This window comes from Oreochromis aureus, linkage group 7 (assembly GCF_013358895.1).
Source record: "Oreochromis aureus strain Israel breed Guangdong linkage group 7, ZZ_aureus, whole genome shotgun sequence".
Lineage (NCBI taxonomy): Eukaryota > Metazoa > Chordata > Actinopteri > Cichliformes > Cichlidae > Oreochromis > Oreochromis aureus.
Window position 1 is genome coordinate 29,344,290 of NC_052948.1, and position 23,846 is coordinate 29,368,135.

Here is a 23,846-nt window from a genome sequence, read left to right on the forward strand (position 1 = left end):
TGATTTCATGTGGAAGAACAGAATATAGAGAATTTGAACAAATCAAGTCCAACATGAAAGGATCCAAATGTTTCCACTCAGCCTGAGTCATCAGAAATAATTCAAGCAGTCATTGAGAGCATGAACACACATGAAGACTCCAAGGTATCAGTCAGATGAAAGAAGATCAGATTTCAGGACTGGACTCTTCACAAACACTGAAGAGTCAAAGTTGGATTGAATATTTCTACACTGTGTCTGAGTTCAGTGTCTCTAACATCCTCTGTACTCACTGATTAGAAAGACAACAACATGTTGGACTGTTTCTGGATCATGTCAGTGACATATTACTGTCTCACAACCACTTTACTGACACTGAGTCACCATGAGAGGAGCAACAGATTAAAGCTCACACTGACAACATTAGAACAACGTGACAGAAACACATGTATTTGTGGAGAACACAGAGTGACTTTGTGTTTAGTTTGTGATATCAGGGAGGGAGCTGTTCTCACACACTGTTGTACTGATCATTAACAGCAGGGGGCGACCTCACTGCGGTTAAAGCACAGTCACAGCAACACACTGTGGACTTCATATACTCGTGTAAAATTATAGCTGCTGTATCATTTAAATTTGCATCAAAGTTCTGTTAAGGTATTAAAAAATATAACACTATTACAAAACGAATGAATGTGAACCTTCTTCAGTCCATTTTTAAATATTTTCCCAGCTGCTGTTTGAACCGCAGAGCTGCTCTGGTTCCTTCATCCACTCTGCTTCTCATCTCCTCCAGTTTCTGGACCTTCTCTGTGTCTCCTCTCTCCTTCATCTTCTCAATCAGGAAGTCCCAGTGGACAATGGTAGACGCTGAATCAGCTTTCAGAGCTTGCTCATCCAGTTTGACAGCAAGTTTGTAGGACTCATTTAGTAACTGTGACTCCTCTGCTGTCTGTTGGATAATTTCCTTTTCAGGGTTTTCCAAAAGATTGTCTGTTCTTTTCCTATAATTTTTCTTTTTCTTCAAACCTTCTGGAAACTGTTTCAGTTCAGTCAGGCCAAATCTATCTTTCAGGTTTTGGATGCAGGTTGTCAGTCTGATTCGTTCATTCAGAACTTCCACAGTTATCATCAGTTTTTGAGCTGTAGCTTTTTCCAGAAAGGCTGTGAATTCTCTCATTCCTCTCTCTGTTACTGTCCATACAAATTCCAAACCAATTTCATTTTCCTCTGTTCGCTCTTCATGCTGGCAGTTATCAAACAGGAAGTGAACAGGCTGATTCTTCTCATTTTTGGCACATTTAATGTTTGCTGCTTCAAGAGCTTGAAAAGCATTTTTAGGATGTCTTCCATCTGAGTGTGTGATCAGAGCTACAACATTTTTCTCCATGTTTTTTCCAAACAGAGACATCACTGAATCAAAGACATTTATCAGTTGGTCACTCAGTCGATATTCTGACATTTTCATCACCAGACCCACTGCATGAACTTCATGAACTCCATTCTCTGATCCAAACAAGTCCAATAATCTTTGACTGATGATGTCATGTTTAATCCCTCTGATGTCTCCATATCCAGGAGTATCGATGATGGTCAGAGAGTAGGGAAGAGTTTTATCTTCAAAACCAAAGATCTCGTACACGATCACATCTAATGTCTGACTTTCTGCCTGACTTTTCTTCTCCTCCTCTACGATATAAAACCAGGTTTCATCCTCCCACTTCACTCCCATGCTGTAGTTACACAGAGCGTTGATCATAGTAGATTTTCCTGCTTCTGTTTCACCCACAAGTAAGATGGTTTTATTTGGCTTGTCTGGATTTTTTTCACCAACAGTCATTCTTGTCAGAGTTCCAAACTTCTGTTTTTTTGTTCTCAGTTGGTAAACAGCAGGAGGTCCTGAACGGATCAGATCACTGTTGGAGATGATGTCCTTGTACTTTGAGATGTTACTTGTCCTGCATAAAAAGCAGAGTTTCAATCAGAAGCTACAATCACAGTACAGACGTTTTTGAGTAGTCATGTCTGTGGCTCTCATATTATCTGTATTACTTGCAGGATTTTAAGGCACCTATATTTCAGTACTGTGTGAAATTACAGCTGCTGTTAGTGATGTGTCGGTCGCGAACGAAACGGCTCTTAGAGCCGGTTCTTTGAAGTGAACGACGCGAGCCGGCTCCTTATTGAGAGCTGTGTTTCTTTTCTTTCTTTCTCGCACCCTCTCTCTCGCACTTTTCTTTGCTTCACCTCACACGTGAGCCTTGTGCTTGCGCTGAGCAGAGGGGGGAGGGGCGGTAGTTAAACTCACAGTAGCACAGGAACAGAGCGAGAGGGAAAGAGAGCAAGGGACAACAACAAGAGACAACATCGGCACATTAGAAAGGTATAGTAACAGTGTTGCCAACTTAGCGACTTTGTCGCTATATTTAGCAAGTTTTCAGACCCCTTTAGCGATTTTTTTTCCAAAAAGCGACTAGCGACAATTCTGGCAACTTTTTCTGGTGTTATTGGAGACTTATGACGACTTTTTCACATAAAAGTACGTATCGCTCTTACTCTCAACAAGCAGCGGGTGCTGCTGGGGGCACCTCGCCTGTGCTAAAACGCTCACAGGTGGAGGATAGTCCTCATGCAGCAGTTGCCCTGAGCTGATGTCAGAGCAGGAGATATTCACCCCTACGCGTACAAACTGCAAATGAATCGCGTATGAGCGAAGCCACTGCATCAAAGTATGCTGCAATTATGCAAATTAGGCGATGATGTCATTTAGTGACTTCTAGCGACTTTTAGGACAGCCATTAGCGATTTTCCTTACTGGGGAGTTGGCAATACTGTATAGTAATCATCCACAACTATTATTTGAATATATAAATGAGTGTTTGTGTATAAATACACAAACAATAGACATATGGTTTCAATGTTGTGCTATGTCTATTACGCTATGATATCCCGTTGTGCGTCCACTTCAGTGACAAGTCTTAAGTTATGGCTGAACTGTCCCAGGCATCTTCTGTTGCCCTAACTAGAGATTGGTGGACCTCCAGGGCAACCTAAAGATACGTGAACATGATTATATCACGGCGGAGTGGTAGATATAAAAACCTTCTACTGCCCTATATTGCACATTAATTTGTTTTATATGAGTTTTTATATGAGTCTTTAGTTGAATGTTTTTTAATTATGATTTTTCTTGTCTTTTTTCTTTCTTTTTTTTGCTGATCTGAAAATTGATCCGATCCGTGACTTAAAACCGTGAGTTTTTTGATCCGTTGCACCACTAAACACCAATCATGCATAACATTATTTACCACCAGCCTAACATTGTGTCATTCACCCTTTTGCTTTCAAAACAGTCCTAATCCATAAAGGCAAGGCCTCCACTAAACCCCTGAAGGTGTGCTGTGGTATCTGCACCAAGATGTTAGCAACAGATCCAATAAGTCCTGTAACCTCTGAGGTGGGCCTCCGTAGATCTGACTTGTTTGTCCAACACATCCCACAGATGCTTGATTGGATTGAGATCTTGAGAATTTGGAGTCAATTTATTGTGGATCTCAAAACATTCCTGAACCAACCCTGAATTTCTTGCTTTGTGGCAGGGCGTATTATGCTGCTGAAAGAGGCCACAGCCCTCAGGGAGTACTGTTTCTATGAAAAGATATAAATGACATACATATACACTACCAGTCAAAAGTTTGCACACATCTTCTCATTTACAGTTTTTTCTTTATTTTTACTACTTTCTACCAGTGTTGGTCAAGTTACTTGAAAAAAGTAATCAGTAAGTAATTACTGATTGCCCCCCCAAAAGTAATCCCATTACTTTACCAATTACTTATTTTCAAAAGTAATTAGTTACTTAGTTATTTAGTTACGTTTTAAAAACATGATTTACAACCTGAATAGGTAATAAAGCGATAGATCTTTCAGCCCAATTCTACTTTTTCTGAATAATCCATCATATAAAATGTAATCAAACGAAAAAGTCTCTTTTTAAAACTAGTTTTATTAGTTTTAATCTTTTAACTTTATGCATCAAGCAAAGATTAAATTATATGCAACATTCTCTGATTGGAAGAAATTTGTTTAACATTTAAACCTATTTTCTGCATATTCCAGCATATAAAATTAAATAGTTTTTTGTGTTTACACTCACTCTTTCAAATAGATGCAAGTAAAACAAAGCAGAAAATAAATAAAATCATGGTCCTGTTGCTCTATTTTCACCTGTTTAGCAGGAGTGGGGCAGGCGGAGGTTTGCCCTGGTGCAGGTGTGCCGCAGCGGTCATGTCAGTGGAAGAATCCAGGAGTTTCTCTGTGAATTTCACATTCCCATGGCAGCGTACTCGGTGCTTGCTTGGACGTTTAGGGGTATTTTTGCTGTAAAAAGTTTTCTTTCCACGCAGTGAACAGCGGATACTAAAGTTTTTGTCACTTTTTACGGAATCAAACTCAAAGTACTTCCACGCTTTAAACGCTACACGGTCATACTCTCTCCCGCACTCGTTATATTATCCACTTTTGATCTACACACAGCTGTTGCCATGAACGTCGCACTCGCTTACATCATTGTCATGAGGCACTCTCGAAAACGAAATCACCATTTAGTAACGCAGTAACGCAGCATGCTTACGGGGAAGTAACAGTAATCTAATTACCTTTGTTGCAATAGTAATCCCTTACTTTGCTCTTAACTTGAAAAAAGTAATCGGATTACGCGTTACTGCCCATCTCTGCTTTCTACATTGCAGATCCAAACTGAAGACATCAGATAGATGGTGCAAGACATGGAATTATGGAGCAAAGAAAAAAAATCATAAATAACTCTAAATATGTTTTATATTTTAGATTCCTCAAATTAGTCACCTTTTGCTTTGTTGGCAGTGCTGCAAACCCTCTCAATGAGCTTCATGATGTAGTTACCTGAAATGGTTTTCACTTCACAGGTGTGTCTTGTCAGGGTTCATTTGTGGAATTTCTTGTCCTCTTAATGGGGTTGGGACCGTCAGTTGTGTTGTGCAGAAGTCAGATTGATACACAGCTGAAAGCCCTATTTGACAACTGTTAAAATTCATATTATGGGAAGAACCAATCAGCTAAGTAAAGAGAAACCACAGTCCATCATTACTTTAAAAACTGAAGGTCAGTCAGTACAGAAAATTGCCAAAAATTTGAATGTATCCCCAAATGCAGTCACAAAAACCATCAAGTGCTATTCAGAGGAGACTGCGAGAATCAGGCCTTTATGGTCAAATAGCTGCTAAGAAACCACTACTTTGGGCCAAGAAACACAAGGAATGGACATTAGACCAGAGGAAATCTGTGCTTTGGTCTGATGAGTCCGACACAGAAAGGGTGAGTGGATGGTCTCTACATGCATGGTTCCCACTGTGAAGCAGGGAGGAGGAGGTGTCATGGTGGTGGTTGGGGATTTATTCAAAACTGAAGGCACACTGAACCAGCATGGCTATCAAAGCATCCTGCAGATATGCCATCCCATCCGGTTTGTTTAGTTGGACCATCATTTACTTTTCAACAGGACGATGACCCCAAACACACCTCCAGGCTGTGTATGGGCTATTAGACCAAGAAGGAGAGTGATGGAGTGCTGCACCAGAAGGCCTGGCCTCCACATTCACCTGACCTAAACCCAATCGAGATGGCTTGGGATGAGATGGACCACAGAGTGAAGGCATAAGGTCCAACAAGTACTCAACATCTCTGGGAACTCCTTCAAGACTGATGGAAAACCATTTCAGGTGACTACCTCATGAAGCTCATCGAGAGAATGCCAATAGTGTGCAAAGCAGTAATCAAAGGAAATGTTGGCTATTTGGAAGAATCTAAAATATAAAACATGTTTTGATTTATTTCACACTTTTTGGTTTACTAGATAATTCCATGTGTTCATTCATACTTTTTGATACTTTGAGTGGGGATTCACAATGTAAATCGTTATGAAAATAAAGAAAAACCATTGAAGTAGAAGGTATGTCCAAGCGTTTCACTAGTTGTGTATGTCATCAGACCACCTCCTTCCTTGGACCACTTTTGATAGAAGCTGACAACTGCAGACCAGGAACACCCCACAAGGCCTGCAGTAATGCTCGGGCAGAGTCATCTAGCCATCACAATTTGCCTTTTTGTTAAACCCCCTCAAACCCTAACACTAATGCTCATTTTTCCTGCTTCTAACATCAAATTTGAAAACGAAATGTTCACTTGCTCTACTAACAGGTGCGATGATAAAGTGATAATTAGTGTTATTAATTTCACCTGTCAGTGGCCATAATGTTATCTTTTGATAAGTGTACACTGACTTTATAAAACACTGGAAATTAAACTCTAAATACTAAATAAGTGCAAACTTGATAAACTAAATCTTACTTCATGTAAGGTGGTCACATGACAAATGTCACATAGAAATGTGGAAGGTCTCTTTTATCAGAGCAAGAAACAGTGCCTGAGGGTGTTTAGAAGTCTCTGCTGTCACTGTGACTGAAATGGCCTAGGTGTATTAATTGAGAATGCAGAAACATTCAACAAATGTGTAATCTCACCAGACAATGGTCTTTGTAGAGCTTTCATGCAGGTTTTTTCCTGACAGCCGCAGCTTGTTGTTACTCAGGTCGAGCTCTTTCAGACTACATGACTGGGAGCGGAGAACTGAGAACAGATCATTACAGCTTCTCTCTGATAGGTTACAGTTACTCAGCCTTAAACAGAGCAGCAGATATAACAACACATTACAATCCATTTATGAAATATTTGTGGTAAACAATCAGCAACATTTACTTGCCTTACATGTTGCCACAGTGCCATTTGTTCTAATGCTAATAATCTAATGTAGCAGTGTTAAACCTCTGATTAAACAGCTGAATCCTGACCTCAGAGTTTCCAGTTTACAGTGTGGACTCTTCAATCCAGCTGAGAGAAGCTTCATGCCTGAATCCTGGAGCTTATTGTTACTCAGGTCCAACTCTCTTAGATTGCAGGACTTGGAGCTGAGAAGGGAACATAGAGGTTCACAGCTTCTCTCTGACAGGTTACAGCCATTCAGCCTTTAAAACAGAAACAGAAGGAATGTAAAAAAACAACTCATCACACACACACACTCACTCATGTAGCCAACTGAGGATCCAAACAAAAAATTTCACACAGATGTTAATGATACACTCGATACAGATGGAATGTAAATGTAATATGAGTAAAAGCAGAAAGCAATATTTTCCAAATCATTTACTGATTAAATTAAATTACAAAATAGTAAGACAACATATCAAATATTGGATCCAGGACATTTTATTATTTCTTGAAGTCAGGTATTGTGTTATGCATATGTACTTAAACACTTTAAATTTAATTAATCAGATTTGGCAGTATGTTAAAAAAACTGTAGTCAGATTTGAAAGTGCTGTAGATGTGTAGAGCTATATATATATATATATATATATATATATATATATATATATATATATATATATATATATATATATATAAATATATATATACAAATATATAAATATATATATACAAATATATAAATATATATATATATGTGTGTGTGTGTGTGTGTGTATATATATATATATATATATATATATATATATATATATATATATATATATATATATATAAATATATATATACAAATATATATATATATGTATGTGTGTGTGTGTGTGTGTATGCATATATACATACATATATATATATATATATATATATATATATATATATATATATATATATATATATATATATATATATGTGGATTGATCTCTGGGGCATCTTTACACAGCCTGCACCTGGGGTCTTGCCTGGTGTGATAGACCCCAGCCTCTATGGATCTTGTACTCAGAGCTTGTTCTTGTGCTGCCATGATTAGTGCCTCTGTGCTGTCTTTCAGTCCAGCTTTGTCCAGCCACTGGTAGGATTTCTGGATATCAGCCACCTCCTCTATCTGCCGGTGGTACATACCGTGCAGGGGCCTGTCCTTCCATGATGGTTCCTCGCCTTCCTCCTCCTTCTTGGGTTTCTGCTGCCTGAGGTATTCACTGAGCACACTGTCAGTTGGGGCCATCTTCGTGATGTATTCGTGGATGTTTCTTGTCTCATCCTGGACTGTGTCTGACACTCACCAGTCCTCGGCCCCCTTCCTTCCGCTTAGCGTACAACCTCAGGGTGCTAGACTTGGGGTGAAACCCTCCATGCATGGTAAGGAGCTTTCTTGTCTTGATGTCAGTGGCTTCTATCTCCTCCTTTGGCCAGCCTATTACCCCAGCAGGGTACCTGATCACGGGCAGGGCGTAGGTGTTGATGGCCCGGATCTTGTTCTTACCATTCAGCTGACTCCTCAGGACTTGCCTGACCCTCTGCAGGTACTTGGTGGTTGCAGCTTTCCTAGCGGCCTCTTCATGGTTCCCATTCGCCTGTGGGATCCCCAGGTACTTGTAACTGTCCTCTATGTCTGCAATGTTGCCTTCTGGTAGTTCAATCCCTTCAGTTCTGACTACCTTCCCTCTCTTTGTTACCATCCGACTACACTTCTCCAGCCCGAATGACATTCCAATGTCATTGCTGTATAACCTGGTAGTGTGTATCAGTGAATCGATGTCTCGTTCACTCTTGGCATACAACTTGATGTCATCCATGTACAGGAGGTGGCTGACAACCGCTCCGTTCCGTGAGTCGGTATCCATAGCCAGTCTTGTTAATGATCTCACTGAGGGGTTCAGGCCTATGCAGAACAGCAGTGGGGACAGAGCATCTCCTTGGTAGATCCCGCACTTGATGGTGACTTGTGCTATGGGCTTGGGTTGGCCTCTAGTGTTGTGTGCCACATCCCCATTGAGTTCCTGATGAAGGCTCTTAGGGTCCTGTTGATCTTGTACAATTCTAGGCATTCCAGTATCCAGCTGTGGGGCATTGAGTCATAGGCCTTCTTGTAATCAATCCAGGCTGTGCACAGGTTGGTCAGTCTGGTCTTGCAGTCTCGGCTGACTGTTCTGTCTACCAGTAGCTGGTGTTTTGCGCCTCTGGTATTCTTGCCAATCCTTTCTGTGCCCGCTCATGTATTGACCCATGTGCCTGTTCATCTTAGCCGATATGATGCCTGACAGGAGCTTCCATGTAGTACTGAGGCAGGTTATTGGTCGGTAGTTGGATGGGACGGTCCCTTCTTGGGGTCCTTGGGGATCAGGACCGTCCGACCTTCGGTTAGCCATTCCGGTGTCTCTCGTTAACTAGCAGCTGGTTCATTTGTGCTGCCAGACGCTCGTGGAGTGCAGTCAGCTTCTTCAGCCAGTAGGCGTGAACCATGTCGGGCCCTGGTGCTGTCCAACTCTTCATACTGGAGACCCTTTCTTGGATGTCTGCCACTGTGATGGTTACTGGACCCTGTTCAGGGAGGTCGCTATGGTCTGCCCTCAGATCCACTAGCCACTGAGCATTGCCGTTATGGGTTGCGTCCTTCTCCCATATGCTCTTCCAGTATTGCTCCGTCTCCAGCCTTGGTGGTGCTGTTCTGTTATTGTTCCCTTGCCACTGAGAGTACACCTTTGCTGGTTCTGTGGAGAACAGCTGGTTTATTCTCCTGCCTTCTATCCCTCTGGTGGTCTCTGATCTTGCCCTCTAGCCTCCTTCTCCATGGAGGGTACTGCCCCTTGTGGCTGTTCAACTTGTAGCCAAGCATCTCACTGATCACTGCTGCCGTAGTGTAGATCAGCTTGTTAGTGTCGGTAATCGTGGTTGTAGGTATCGTCCGTAGCGCTGCATTAACATCATCTAGCAGACCTTCTGAGGGTACTTCACGTAATCTTGGTAACCGGCTAGGGGGGGTCCAGGTTTCAAGCTTGGCCATGATCCTATCTTTCAGGTCAGTTCCTCTCGCACTCAACGATCCTTCTCCTATCGCACTTGGGGCTATGTACCCAATCTCGGGTGGGGTGATGATATCTCCCCCTGACCTGGCGTCCTGACTCCTCCTTGCCGTAGCATTTATGTTGTACCTCGTCAATCTCTAGCTGTGAGAGCAGTCCCTTCTTTCGAATGTTGGAACACTGAGCTACTAGTTGTTTCGCCGTCACTGTGGATGTTGGGTATCGAAGAATCCATAGGTCCCTCATCCTATTCATGTAACCCCTTCCGCCAGGGTTACTTGCGTAGTAGCATTCCAACAACGCCCTGTTTTCGTTTCTTGCCCACCGATGCCTTCTTGTTCCAGTAGCCCACTTGTCGTCAGGGTGCCCTGGTTCCTCAACACCTGACGCGGACCTTGTTGATCCGGGCGACGTCCGAGCCGGCATGCCTTCATATTTATCTGTCTCGCTCATGTCTGCGGTAGGCTCACTTTAGCATAGGGGGTCTAGCCTTAGGACCCTTACTGGATACAGACGCCCCAGGCAGGAATCGAACTTGCGATCTTCTGCTCCAAAGGCGTGTAGTCTAACCACTACGCTATCCAGCACATAACAGCAGGGTGCAAGATGCTAGCAGGCAAGGCATACATGGAACGCCATAACCAAGTGGCCGGCATAGTGTACAGGAACATCTGTGCCGAGTATAACCTGGAAGTCCCAAGGTCAAAATGGGAGATGCCCCCAAGGGTGATGGAGAATGACCGAGCTAAGATCCTGTGGGACTTCCAGATGCAGACGGACAAAATGGTGGTGGCTAACCAACCGGACATAGTGGTGGTAGACAAACAGGAGAAGACGGCTGTAGTGATCGATGTAGCGGTTCCGAATGACAGCAATATCAGGAAGAAGGAACACGAGAAGCTGGAGAAATACCAAGGGCTCAGAGAAGAGCTCGAGAGGATGTGGAGGGTGAAGGTAACGGTGGTCCCGTGGTAATCGGAGCACTAGGTGCGGTGACTCCCAAGCTAGGCAAGTGGCTCCAGCAGATCCCGGGAACAACATCGGAGATCTCTGTCCAGAAGAGCGCAGTCCTGGGAACAGCCAAGATACTGCGCAGGACCCTCAAGCTCCCAGGCCTCTGGTAGAGGACCCGAGCTTGAAGGATAAACCGCCCGTGGGGCGTGCTGGGTGTTTTTATATATATATATATATATATATATATATATATGTGTGTGTGTGTGTGTGTGTGTGTGTGTGTGTATATATATATATATATATATATATATATATATATATATATATATGTGTGTGTGTGTGTGTGTGTGTGTGTGTGTGTGTGTGTATATATATATATATATATATATATATATATATATATAAAAAAAAACCCAGCGCGCCCCTGCGGGCGGTTTATCCTTCAAGCTCGGGTCCTCTACCAGAGGCCTGGGAGCTTGAGGGTCCCTGCGCAGTATCTTAGCTGTTCCCAGGACTGCGCTCTTCTGGACAGAGATCTCCGATGTTGTTCCCGGGATCTGCTGGAGCCACTCGCCTAGCTTGGGAGTCATCGCACCTAGTGCTCCGATTACCACGGGGACCACCGTCACCTTCACCCTCCACATCCTCTCGAGCTCTTCTCTGAGCCCTTGGTATTTCTCCAGCTTCTCGTGTTCCTTCTTCCTGATATTGCTGTCATTCGAACTGCTACATCGATCACTACAGCCGCCTTCTTCTGTTTGTCTACCACCACTATGTCCGGTTGGTTAGCCACCACCATTTTGTCCGTCTGCATCTGGAAGTCCCACAGGATCTTAGCTCGGTCATTCTCCACCACCCTTGGGGCATCTCCCATTTTGACCTCGGGACTTCCAGGTTATACTTGGCACAGATGTTCCTGTACACTATGCCGGCCACTTGGTTATGGCGCTCCATGTATGCCTTGCCTGCTAGCATTTTGCACCCTGCTGTTATGTGCTGGATTGTCTCTGGGGCATCTTTACACAGCCTGCACCTGGGGTCTTGCCTGGTGTGATAGACCCCAGCCTCTATGGATCTTGTACTCAGAGCTTGTTCTTGTGCTGCCATGATTAGTGCCTCTGTGCTGTCTTTCAGTCCAGCTTTGTCCAGCCACTGGTAGGATTTCTGTATATCAGCCACCTCCTCTATCTGCCGGTGGTACATACCGTGCAGGGCCTGTCCTTCCATGATGGTTCCTCGCCTTCCTCCTCTTTCTTGGGTTTCTGCTGCCTGAGGTATTCACTGAGCACGCTGTCAGTTGGGGCCATCTTCGTGATGTATTCGTGGATGTTTCTTGTCTCATCCTGGACTGTGGTGCTGACACTCACCAGTCCCCGGCCCCCTTCCTTCCGCTTAGCGTACAACCTCAGGGTGCTAGACTTGGGGTGAAACCCTCCATGCATGGTAAGGAGCTTTCTTGTCTTGATGTCAGTGGCTTCTATCTCCTCCTTTGGCCAGCCTATTACCCCAGCAGGGTACCTGATCACGGGCAGGGCGTGGGTGTTGATGGCCCGGATCTTGTTCTTACCGTTCAGCTGACTCCTCAGGACTTGCCTGACCCTCTGCAGGTACTTGGTGGTTGCAGCTTTCCTAGCGGCCTCTTCATCGTTCCCATTCGCCTGTGGGATCCCCAGGTACTTGTAACTGTCCTCTATGTCTGCAATGTTGCCTTCTGGTAGTTCAATCCCCTCAGTTCTGACTACCTTCCCTCTCTTTGTTACCATCCGACTACACTTCTCCAGCCCGAATGACATTCCAATGTCATTGCTGTATAGCCTGGTAGTGTGTATCAGTGAATCGATGTCTCGTTCACTCTTGGCATACAACTTGATGTCATCCATGTACAGGAGGTGGCTGACAACCGCTCCGTTCCGTAGTCGGTATCCGTAGCCAGTCTTGTTGATGATCTCACTGAGGGGTTCAGGCCTATGCAGAACAGCAGTGGGGACAGAGCATCTCCTTGGTAGATCCCGCACTTGATGGTGACTTGTGCTATGGGCTTGGAGTTGGCCTCTAGTGTTGTGTGCCACATTCCCATTGAGTTCCTGATGAAGGCTCTTAGGGTCCTGTTGATCTTGTACAATTCTAGGCATTCCAGTATCCAGCTGTGGGGCATTGAGTCATAGGCCTTCTTGTAATCAATCCAGGCTGTGCACAGGTTGGTCAGTCTGGTCTTGCAGTCTCGGCTGACTGTTCTGTCTACCAGTAGCTGGTGTTTTGCGCCTCTGGTATTCTTGCCAATCCCTTTCTGTGCCCGCTCATGTATTGACCCATGTGCCTGTTCATCTTAGCCGATATGATGCCTGACAGGAGCTTCCATGTAGTACTGAGGCAGGTTATTGGTCGGTAGTTGGATGGGACCGGTCCCTTCTTGGGGTCCTTGGGGATCAGGACCGTCCGACCTTCGGTTAGCCATTCCGGGTGTCTCTCGTTAACTAGCAGCTGGTTCATTTGTGCTGCCAGACGCTCGTGGAGTGCAGTCAGCTTCTTCAGCCAGTAGGCGTGAACCATGTCGGGCCCTGGTGCTGTCCAACTCTTCATACTGGAGACCCTTTCTTGGATGTCTGCCACTGTGATGGTTACTGGACCCTGTTCAGGAGGTCGCTATGGTCTGCCCTCAGATCCACTAGCCACTGAGCATTGCCGTTATGGGTTGCGTCCTTCTCCCATATGCTCTTCCAGTATTGCTCCGTCTCCAGCCTTGGTGGTGCTGTTCTGTTATTGTTCCCTTGCCACTGGGAGTACACCTTTGCTGGTTCTGTGGAGAACAGCTGGTTTATTCTCCTGCCTTCTATCTCTCTGGTGTACCTCCTCAAGCGGCTGGCCAAGGCTGTGAGTCTTTGCTTGGCAGTTTCCAAGGCCTCAGGTATGGACAGCTTGCTGTATTTCTTATGCACCTTCTTTGTCGCGCCTTTCTGCAACTCCGTTAGTTGGCTAACCTCCCTTCGTGCTACTTTGATCTTGCCCTCTAGCCTCCTTCTCCATGGAGGGTACTGCCCCTTGTGGCTGTTCAACTTGTAGCCAAGCATCTCACTGATCACTGCTGCCGTAGTGTAGATCAGCTTGTTAGTGTCGGTAATCGTGGTTGTAGGTATCATCCGTAGTGCTGCATTAACATCATCTAGCAGACCTTCTGAGGGTACTTCACGTAATCTTGGTAACCGGCTAGGGGGGATCCAGGTTTCAAGCTTGGCCATGATCCTATCTTTCAGGTCAGTTCCTCTCGCACTCAACGATCCTTCTCCTATCGCACTTGGGGCTATGTACCCAATCTCGGGTGGGGTGATGATATCTCCCCCTGACCTGGCGTCCTGACTCCTCCTTGCCGTAGCATTTATGTTGTACCTCGTCAATCTCTAGCTGTGAGAGCAGTCCCTTCTTTCGAATGTTGGAACACTGAGCTACTAGTTGTTTCGCCGTCATTGTGGATGTTGGGTATCGAAGAATCCATAGGTCCCTCATCCTATTCATGTAACCCCTTCCGCCAGGGTTACTTGCGTAGTAGCATTCCAACAACGCCCTGTTTTCATCTCTTGCCCACCGATGCCTTCTTGTTCCAGTAGCCCACTTGTCGTCAGGGTGCCCTGGTTCCTCAACACCTGACGCGGACCTTGTTGATCCGGGCGGCGTCCGGCGTCCGAGCCGGCATGCCTTCATATATATATATATATATATATATATATATATATATATATATATATATATATATATATATATATATATATATATATATATATATATATATATATATATATATATATATATATATATATATATATGTGTGTGTGTATATATAGCATTTTATTTTATTCTATTCTATTGTGTACAGTATCTTACTGATATCTTATTCCAGTGTTTTTCTCTGATTTTTCTATGTAACTTTGCACTGTCCACTGCTGTAACAAAACAAATTTCCCAACCGTAGGACTAATAAAGGTTATCTTATCTTATCTTATCTTATCTTATCTTATCTTATCTTATCTTATCTTATCTTATCTTATAAATATTCTTTAACCCTGAGCTCAGCCTCACAGGCTCATGCTTTCAACCTGCATACCACTCTCGGTGCATGAGTATTACCATGTGGTGGTAGTACCCTGTAATTTAAACAGTGACTTTGGTCAGCTGCTAATGTTGATTTTGCTGATGCACAGTAGACTGAAATGAACAGACTACAATAGACTGGTGATGATTTATGCAAGTATGTGTTTACATCCACGTTATAGTAATTGTGCTTATTCAGCTTAAGCTTTACCTAGCAAACCTATATGTCAAGAGGCAGTAATAAGATAAATCAACCAGTTAGCTCAAAACCCCACTGTATAGGAGATACTGGAGGGTCTCTAGCAACACAATGTGTTTATGATGTTTATATATTTCCATTCCCATTTAGTGCCTATATGTTTTGGTATTTGCATGTATTTGCATACAAGTAATAATGTGTTGAATCTGCCTTGTTGGTTTTCTGACAGTTGCCAGGACTTTCTGATTCCTGATTGGTCTGGAAGTTGTTCTATTGAAGTGTGCCAAGAGTAAATGTGCTGCTAAGAAAATTATTCATCTCACGCTTGCTGCTTCTCTTAGTTGAGAGAGCATTAGTACCATATAACTTGGTCTGACAAACCTGAGAGTTTGCAGTTTACAGTGTGGATTATTGAGTACTGCAGAAATCAGCTTCACGCCTGAATCCTGTTGTCTGTTGTTACTAAGGTCCAGCTCACTCACACTGCAGAACTGGGAGCTGAGAAGTGAACACAGAGCTTCATAGCTCCTCTCTGAGAGGTTACAGCAACTGAACCTGAAGTGAAAAAAGAAAAACTGTAAAAGTGATATTGTTTTCTTTAGATAAAGGGGCACAACAATTCAATGCATTTCCTTCCACTTACAGAGCTTTGTTAGATGCTTCAACCACTGGCAGCAGACCCAGAAGAGCCTTTTCTGAACCAGAGTATTCCTTCAGGTCAAACACAGTCAGATTTTTTTGTGATGACAATATCATGAAGACCAGAGCTGACCACTGAGCAGGAGAAAGGTCATCTAAGACTGTTCCTGATCTCAGGAATTGCTGGATCTCCTCCACTGGAGAACCATCCTTCAGCTCATTCAGACAGAGGAACAGGCTGATTCTTCTCTCAGGAGATGGATTTTCTCTGACTTTCTTTTTCACATGTTCTACTATTAGCCTAATGGTCTGTGAGCTACTTCTTGTTGGCAGCAGGTCTTGTAATAGAGGTTTGTTGGTCTGCTGTGAAAGGCCCAGGAGGAAGCAAAGGAACAAGTCCAGATGTCCATCCAGACTCTTTACGGTTTTGTCAACAGTGTTGCTGTAGATCTCTGGTATATATGTTTGGCTGAAAACATTTCCAGGTCTCTTCAAACAATTCTGTGACTGAGCCAAATTGTCTTCAGTAATAATGTCTGAGACCACAAACAGAGCAGCCAAAAACTCCACTACACTCTGATGGACAAAGCTGAACACTTTTTTCCTGCCCTTCTTCAGCTGATGATCCTCTTTAAAGAACCACAAGAATGCATTTGAATGCTTTAAGGGTTCTGTGAAAGTGCTTTCATCCTCTGTTAGTTCTTCACTGAAGATCAGGCTGCTTTTCTCCAGCTGGTTAAAAGCCAGTTTTGCAATCATCTTAATGCACTCAAGGCTTTTTTCTGGGCCATATTTTTGCTTCAAATTTCTGATCTGAATATTCAGGAACTCTGTGTAAACCTCAGTCAGGGTCTCCGGCAGATCTCCTCTCTCTTTGCTCTCCAATACCTCCTGCAGAACTGTAGCAGTGATCCAGCAGTAGACCGGGATGTGGCACATGAAGTGGAGGCTTGGTGATGACTTGATGTGGGAGATGATCCTGCTGACCTTCTCCTCATCTCTGAATCTCTTCCTGAAGTACTCCTCCCTCTGTAGCTCCGTAAACCCTCTGACCTCAGTTACCATATCAATAAAATCAGCAGAGATGGCTTCTCCAGGCCATGTGGTCATCCAGATACGAGCGGAGGGAAGCAGGCACCCTGTGATGAGGTTTGTCAGCAGCACATCAACTGGGGTGGACTTGGTCACATCAACAGGTAGTTTTTCTGTGGCAGTGAAGTTCAGCTGAAGGCAACTCTCATTCAGTCCATCCAACACAAACAGAAGTTTGTATTCACTCTTTTCAAAGTCTGAGTTTCCTGATGTCTGCAGTGTTGTGAAGATGCTGTTAAGCTCCTCCTCTTTGATGTGCACACTTTCAGGAATACACATGTGGATGAGTTTGGCAAAGCTGTACTCTTTGTCCTTTTGCAAATTCAACTCACTAAAAATGAAGGGAAATACCAGATCTAAATCCTGATTGGTTCTTTTTTCAGCCCAATCCAAAACAAACTTGTGCACCAGGAAGGTTTTACCACTTCCTGCCTCCCCAGCAGTCAGCACAGTTCTTATATTCTTTTTAATGCCAGAAGGGTGTGTGAAGATGTTGCTAATTTCAGTTCCTGCAGGCCTTCCAGAGGCCATTTCAATCTGCCTGAAGTGACTGGTGGTGTGTGTTTCTCCTCCAGCTGTGATGTACAGATCAGTGTAGATGTCATCCAGGTTCTTCTCATCTTTCTTTGATGTCCATCCTTCTTGTTTGCACACAAACCTGACTTGAAGGTTTGACTGAAGCTGTTCTTTGTAACATGTTATGGGCCGTGGAGACTTCACATCTGTATGACATGAACATGTAAAGAACAAAGTTTTAAACTCTTCCACGGAGACTTAATAAGTAAAAATCTTTGTATTTTATTTAAATAAATCTGTCACTGCCAGTTTCAGTAACATAGCATATCTCATTATATGTAAATCAATGTGCCTACCAAAAGATAAAGAAACATTTAAAAAAAACTGAAGGTCTACAGTGTCTTAAGGTGATTAAAAAGTTAACATATACACATAAATCCACTCTTTGTATTTTCAGATTGAAGTTATCCGACTGTCATCTGCAACATCAGCTGTAAAGACCAGTCAGTCTGATCCTGAGTGATAACCAGACGACATGTGCTGTTCTCCAGCAGTTTACCTTGTGCTGCTGTGCTGATGGTTGATAATCGCTCTGTCAGATCATTTCTGCTGATCTTTGTTAAAGTTTTCTTCACCACCTCCACAGACTGCTGACTGTAGGTCTGTACTATCTTATCTACTGTTTCTGTCCTCTTTACATTCTCCAGATGACTCTTTGGGATGGATGGGAGGCCATCCAGGATGTGTGGCTGCTCCAAATACCACTTGAAGTCACTGAATTCTTCATCGCCCAACTCTTCCAATGTCCTCAAAAGCAGCTCTTTACTGGTCATTGTTTCCTCCTGAACAAAGATTAATTTAAAAAAAATTACATTTTGACATTTTGATGTACAATCACTTTTAAACCTGCAGTTTTCTGCGTGTATTCTAAACTATTGTTTTATAAAAAACAAAAACAAAAAATACTTGAAAACTGGATGAAACCATGTGTTTGTGAATAAGCTATTAAATCAGAACATTTATGATGCCTATAAAAAGTATGTCGCTCCCCTTGGACAGAGTTACATTTTTATAACTTGGTTTATACATTGACATGAAAGAAGCTTTTTTTTTTTTAGGATATTCTGGTCAAAGAAAGCCAAATTATATTGACTATGATTTCATTCAATAAACCAATGAAAGGGTGAAACATCCAGGGGCATAAATACTTTTCATAGGCATTGTATCATCAGAGATGAAAAGAGCTCATGTTATTTTTTAATGTGTAGTCCTCAGATGTCCTCAGATGACTGTGGTGCTACAAAAATATAAAATGGTAAATGGACTGGCTCTTATTCAGTGCTTTTCTACTTTATCTGAGCACTTTAGACAACTTACCTCATTCACACCAGCCCCCTTTTCTATGCAGATGTTTTCCATTCACTTCATTCTCCTCATTAAGAGAATACTCCAGTGAATTGGAGTATGAATGTTATAGGTAATCTTGTAATGTAATGTAATTGGTATCTTGCCCAAGGATATTTGGCATGCAGACTGGAGCAGATGGGGTCCAACCACCAACCTTCTGATTGGTAGGTGACCTGCTCTACCTCCTGAGCTATACCCACCCCAAAAATGATTCACTGCCTAAACTGTACTCACGATCAGGTTGATTATCTTGTAGTCTAACTGTGTGCATCAGTGGATACTGTGTCTCCTCTGAAAAAAAACAACAGTTGTCTGTTTGTTTTTAATTTTTATATGCAAAGTCAAAATATATACAGCAGGTTACACTGTACAGTGAAATTCAGAAATGTTGCCAGTCACCTTTTAACACACAAAAATATTATAAAAATTCTAATAAAATAACAATTAAGAAGTTTACAACAGAAAGTGCAAGAAATAAATGTGACAAAAACAAAATGAGTGAGTTACAGTGGGCAATATTTCTACCACTAGATGTCTATAGAGTGCAGATTACAGTAAATTGAGTTCTGCTTTTTTACCCCTACCAATTCAAGCATGGTCCTAATACTGTTTGTCGCAAAAACAAACAAACAAACAAATAAACAAAAAACATTTAAGAATAAATAAGGACAAAATTGATACAATCTACTAAATATTTTGTGGTAAATGTTTTAGACTGGATCCGCTGGATCCTTTGTCATAAGTATTTCTATGACAACGATGTTGAGTTGTTCAGAATAAGCTGAACTTTTCTGTCGGTAAGCGTTCCAGTTAGTTAGTGTTAGTGAAACTGTCTATGAAATGTTATTGTTGGACTCGGACACTTAGTGAATAAACTGTCATACGATGTGACAGGTGACATAATGTCAGCCTATAACCAGAGACAGCTACTCACAATAACTGACTGTGACAATATCAGGAATAAATAAGTATTTTTATGCAATTTTTGTGTTAGAGCCCCGACTTCAGTTCAGGAGGCTTGAGGCGAGGCTTTCCATGGTCGAGCAGCCACATCCAAGTTTGATATGCAACTTGTCAAATGCATCGGTGTAAAGTTCACCACCAATGGACTGGACTGAGTTTGGTGTGGAAGAACTTAACTGGTCTGCACAGAGTCCTGACCTCACCCCAACGGAACACCTTTGGGATGAATTAGAGAGGAGACTGTGAGCCAGGGCTTCTCATTCAACATTAGTGTCTATCCTTATTAATGTGCTTCAAAAATTCCCATAAACAAACCTAAACCTTCTGGAAAACCTTCCCAGAAGAGTTATAGCTGCAAAGGGTGAGACGGCATCAAATTAGATTTTATGGATTAAGAGTGGGATACCCCTCGAGTTATATACATCTGAAGGGAGACGAGTGAATACTTTTGGCAACATAGTGTATGTTGTCAGTCTCTAGCCACAAACATAAAACGTGAGTACAGAACAGCAATGTCCATCTCAAAAAGATGTGATCGGCACCTGGATATCCTCCTAACCTCAAGCCTCATCTCCTGAACTGGGCATAAAAATGCTGATTTATTCCCAATACTGTCGTAGTTACTTATTGCCAGCGGATTAGACATGCAACCCTCTCATTTCTGGACAGCAGACAACAAGCCAGATAAATAATAACAGCTGTTTATAGCCTGTAATTATGCCATCTAACATATATAGCTCAAATAACCTAAAACTCACAATTTCCCTCTGATAATCAGTTTGATTATATTCTCACATCATGTGAGAGTTTATTTGCTACATGTTTAAATCCAACAAAACTAGATATATTAAGTAACTTAAAAAAAATGTTATTTGAGTAAAACTCCAAAAGATTTCATGACTGGACTAAGCACACAAATTTTCAAGATCCTAGCAACACGCCTGTCTTAAAGACATCAAGGCCTGAATAAACTAAATTCTTTGGCCTTAGGACTCTCAGAAATAAGGTGACTAATTTGATGCTTTCTTTGGATGGCATTACCTTGGCCTCCAGTAACACTGTGAGGAATCTTGAAGCCATTTCACTGTACTTTATTATCTTAACATTTTCTTGAGGCAAATATTTATTTATTTTTTTATTTGGTTTTTTTTGTTTTGTTTTTTTTAGTGTGTGTGCGTGTGGAGTCCTGCCTGTGCCCCTCAACAATAATATTTAACTATTAATCACAGTTTTGCTAAATAAAAGGATCTGGCTTGCATCAGTCACATGACTACCCTTAACCAATGATCGCCCTTGACGGCAGAGCTCACTGGTTACAAACCGGAAACGAGCTCGCAAAGAGCACGCACATTTTTTGCCGTCTGGGGATCTGGGCGGTGCGGAGCTGTAGGAGAAACACAAGTTAATTGGGAGACGCAGACTGATGCAACAAAAACCAGAAAGTAGGGTGTACAGCGTACACTGTAGTCTATAGCAAACAAATGAGCGTGCTGTGTGTGTAACAGCGCGATAAACATTACCTGTCCTTAAGTAACTGCACAAGTAGTGCTGGTCATAGCTACTAGCTAACTGGGTAAGGGTGTCATGGGTCTGTAGCGCTGTCCACTGTTTTAGGGAAGATATTTGGTTTTAAAGTAAGTTACAGGGCTTTTCCTTGCTTTTCTGGGGGGCTTATATTTCACTAAACGTGATCTAATATGCATATCCACATAATTATGGATTATTATTTAAAAAAAACACTGTATTTTAAAGAAAATACATCAAGAAACTGATTATATTAGATTTATATTTCAAATAGGACAATATGCTTATTTACAGCAGCAACAATATTGTATCTCTACAGTTTAAACATTTAATAAGCTTTCTGCCTGCACAGAATGGATAGTCAAACAAATTGAATCATCATAAATACTTTTATTTATTATTTTTATTTTATGTATATAGATTTTTGTTTTTAATATTACTCATGATATAACATTGTCCAGACATGTCCTTTAAGGACATGTTTAGCAGCTGTGTGAGGCTGCTAAAGGCAGTGGATCCCTCACCAGCTGGAAGTGTGGATATTTAAATAATAGATTGATGCAATAGCAAATTGTGCCTTTTTTCAGATTCACAGCACGTGGAGAGTGATAGCTGAGATGAGGAGATGGAGGAAGAGAGGCAAAGAGTGATTCACAGACAGAGCCTCGTTTATTTCTCACCGTTTTGTTGCCTTATGGTTCCAAGCGCTGTCACAAATTTTTGCATTTTATTATTATCTCATAACACTTGTTTAATCAGCTACCATCTCTCCTATGGATTTTTTACAGTCTACAGTCTCAAATCAACACAGCCCTGCCCTCCAGCACTATCAGCAGCAGGAGCAGCAGCAACACCTCAGCAGCAACATTGTACCCCATCAGGTAAAACATAAGCTACGTTTGCTTTGCATTGTCCCCTTGAAACTTCTCTACATGGCCCTGAGTATATCTGTGTGAGTTCTTATGTCCTGCACAGGTTTATCAAATACCTGTCACACATGGTGGACTACAGTCACTTTACGAGATTACTTAAGTTTCAGTGGTTATGCTCCTACTTCATCACCTCCACCCTGAACTGCTCTTTCACTCTGTCCTCTGCAACAGGATGTGAGGATTTCTTAATGCTGCTTTACTTCAAAAGAAACAAAATGCTTTGCAGCGAAGGTTCAGTTCGAATTTTGAGTTGATGTTTCATATTAACGATTTCGCTTCCACACTGCCACAGCTCTGCTTGGCAATCATAGAAAATGTAGTGTAATACATAAGAAATAAAGATTTAGTATTCAGATCCAAGCTAGAGACAGGAATTTTCACTTACAGGTCAGTTAATGTCCATCACAGCAGCAGGCGCCCTGCATCAGGAAAAACCCTGTGAGGCTCCTGCACAGGTGTTTTAGGTAATCGTAGCTTTAACTGAGAATAAGATGGTCTACACTGACGTTTCAACACTCAGAAGAACTTCCGAAAATGCGGACATTTCGAAACACAGCTCAGAAGTGTGGTTCAAAAACGGAGGTCATGTGACCGTGTGCCGATGGACGGCTCGCCTGCTGCTTCTGCACAGAGGACAGAGTGAGAGAGAGAGAGAGTCCACTGCTAATCCTGACATTTTGAAAACAGAAAGTCCGTGGTTTCAAACATAAAAAACATGCAGAAAGTTTGAGTTGTAACTCTCATCATCCATTTTTTTTCTGCTGTATGGGCAGAAACTGAAGGATTATTCCTGCTACGCACAGAAAGCAAAATAAACACATCCTCATATACATGAGATTTATTTCTAACTGTTCTCAGTTTTACTCTCTCTGACACCTCAGCATAAGCACACCCTCAAACTGTGGCAGTAATAAATTAATATTATTATTTTTATTATAAAGAGTAAAGCTAAAAAAGTTTCATCCTCTGCTGAGGAATGTGTTTACTCAGGTTAATTAGTTATCTGTCAGTATGAAATGAGCTGATGTGATTGGTCAGAGTTAACCCAGATGGGGGGCATTAGAACGAAAACACATCGAGTCTTTTATTGAAATCTTTATTGTTGAGTTAATTGAAATAAAACCAAATGGCAGCTTTTTTGTTTAACAGCGTGTAAAACAAATGTGATGACCGTGAACTCACAGAAAGTCCGTGAGACATCAGGGATTTGAGTTTGTTTGTTCAACGCTTCAAAAACCTGAAAAGCTGTGAGGTCATCACCACAAACACAGCAGCTTTTTTCTCACATTTTATTTCATGTATAAATAAAATGTGTTACTAAACAGCTGAAAACCTCATTCATGTTATTTTTGCTGAGGTTCACTGCTCACAGTTTGTTGTCTTTAATAATCTCATATAATAAATACTCCTGTTTAGAATTGTGCAGGGTTTATTTTTTGAAATCATTGTTTCAAAGAATCACATTTCCGTGACGTGACAACAGCAAAGGCTGTCCAAAATTTGAAGGCTGCTCCAAATGCGGCCCACAAATGCGTCCTCCTTCTCTCCAGATTTGAAGGAGGGGTCAGGTGTATCCTTTGTGGCCCACCCTATCCCATGATTCATTGTGAATCGAAGGCTGAAGAATTTTGAGGGGAAAAATGGCAGACAGTCTAAGCGGTCCAAAAATACTTTTAA

General features: G+C 42.2%; 1 protein-coding gene across 1 annotated transcript; it reads right to left on the reverse strand.

The window, feature by feature from the left end:
- LOC120441159 (NACHT, LRR and PYD domains-containing protein 3-like) lies at positions 1–23,846 on the reverse strand. Its single transcript, XM_039615124.1, has 7 exons — positions 22,555–23,846; positions 17,903–18,185; positions 15,740–17,549; positions 15,478–15,651; positions 6,867–7,040; positions 6,540–6,695; positions 1–1,937 (listed from the first exon to the last, which is right to left on the reverse strand). The coding sequence occupies exons 2-7, from the start codon at positions 18,174–18,176 to the stop codon at positions 686–688; spliced, it is 3,840 nt and encodes a 1,279-aa protein (XP_039471058.1). The 5' UTR covers positions 18,177–18,185; positions 22,555–23,846; the 3' UTR covers positions 1–685.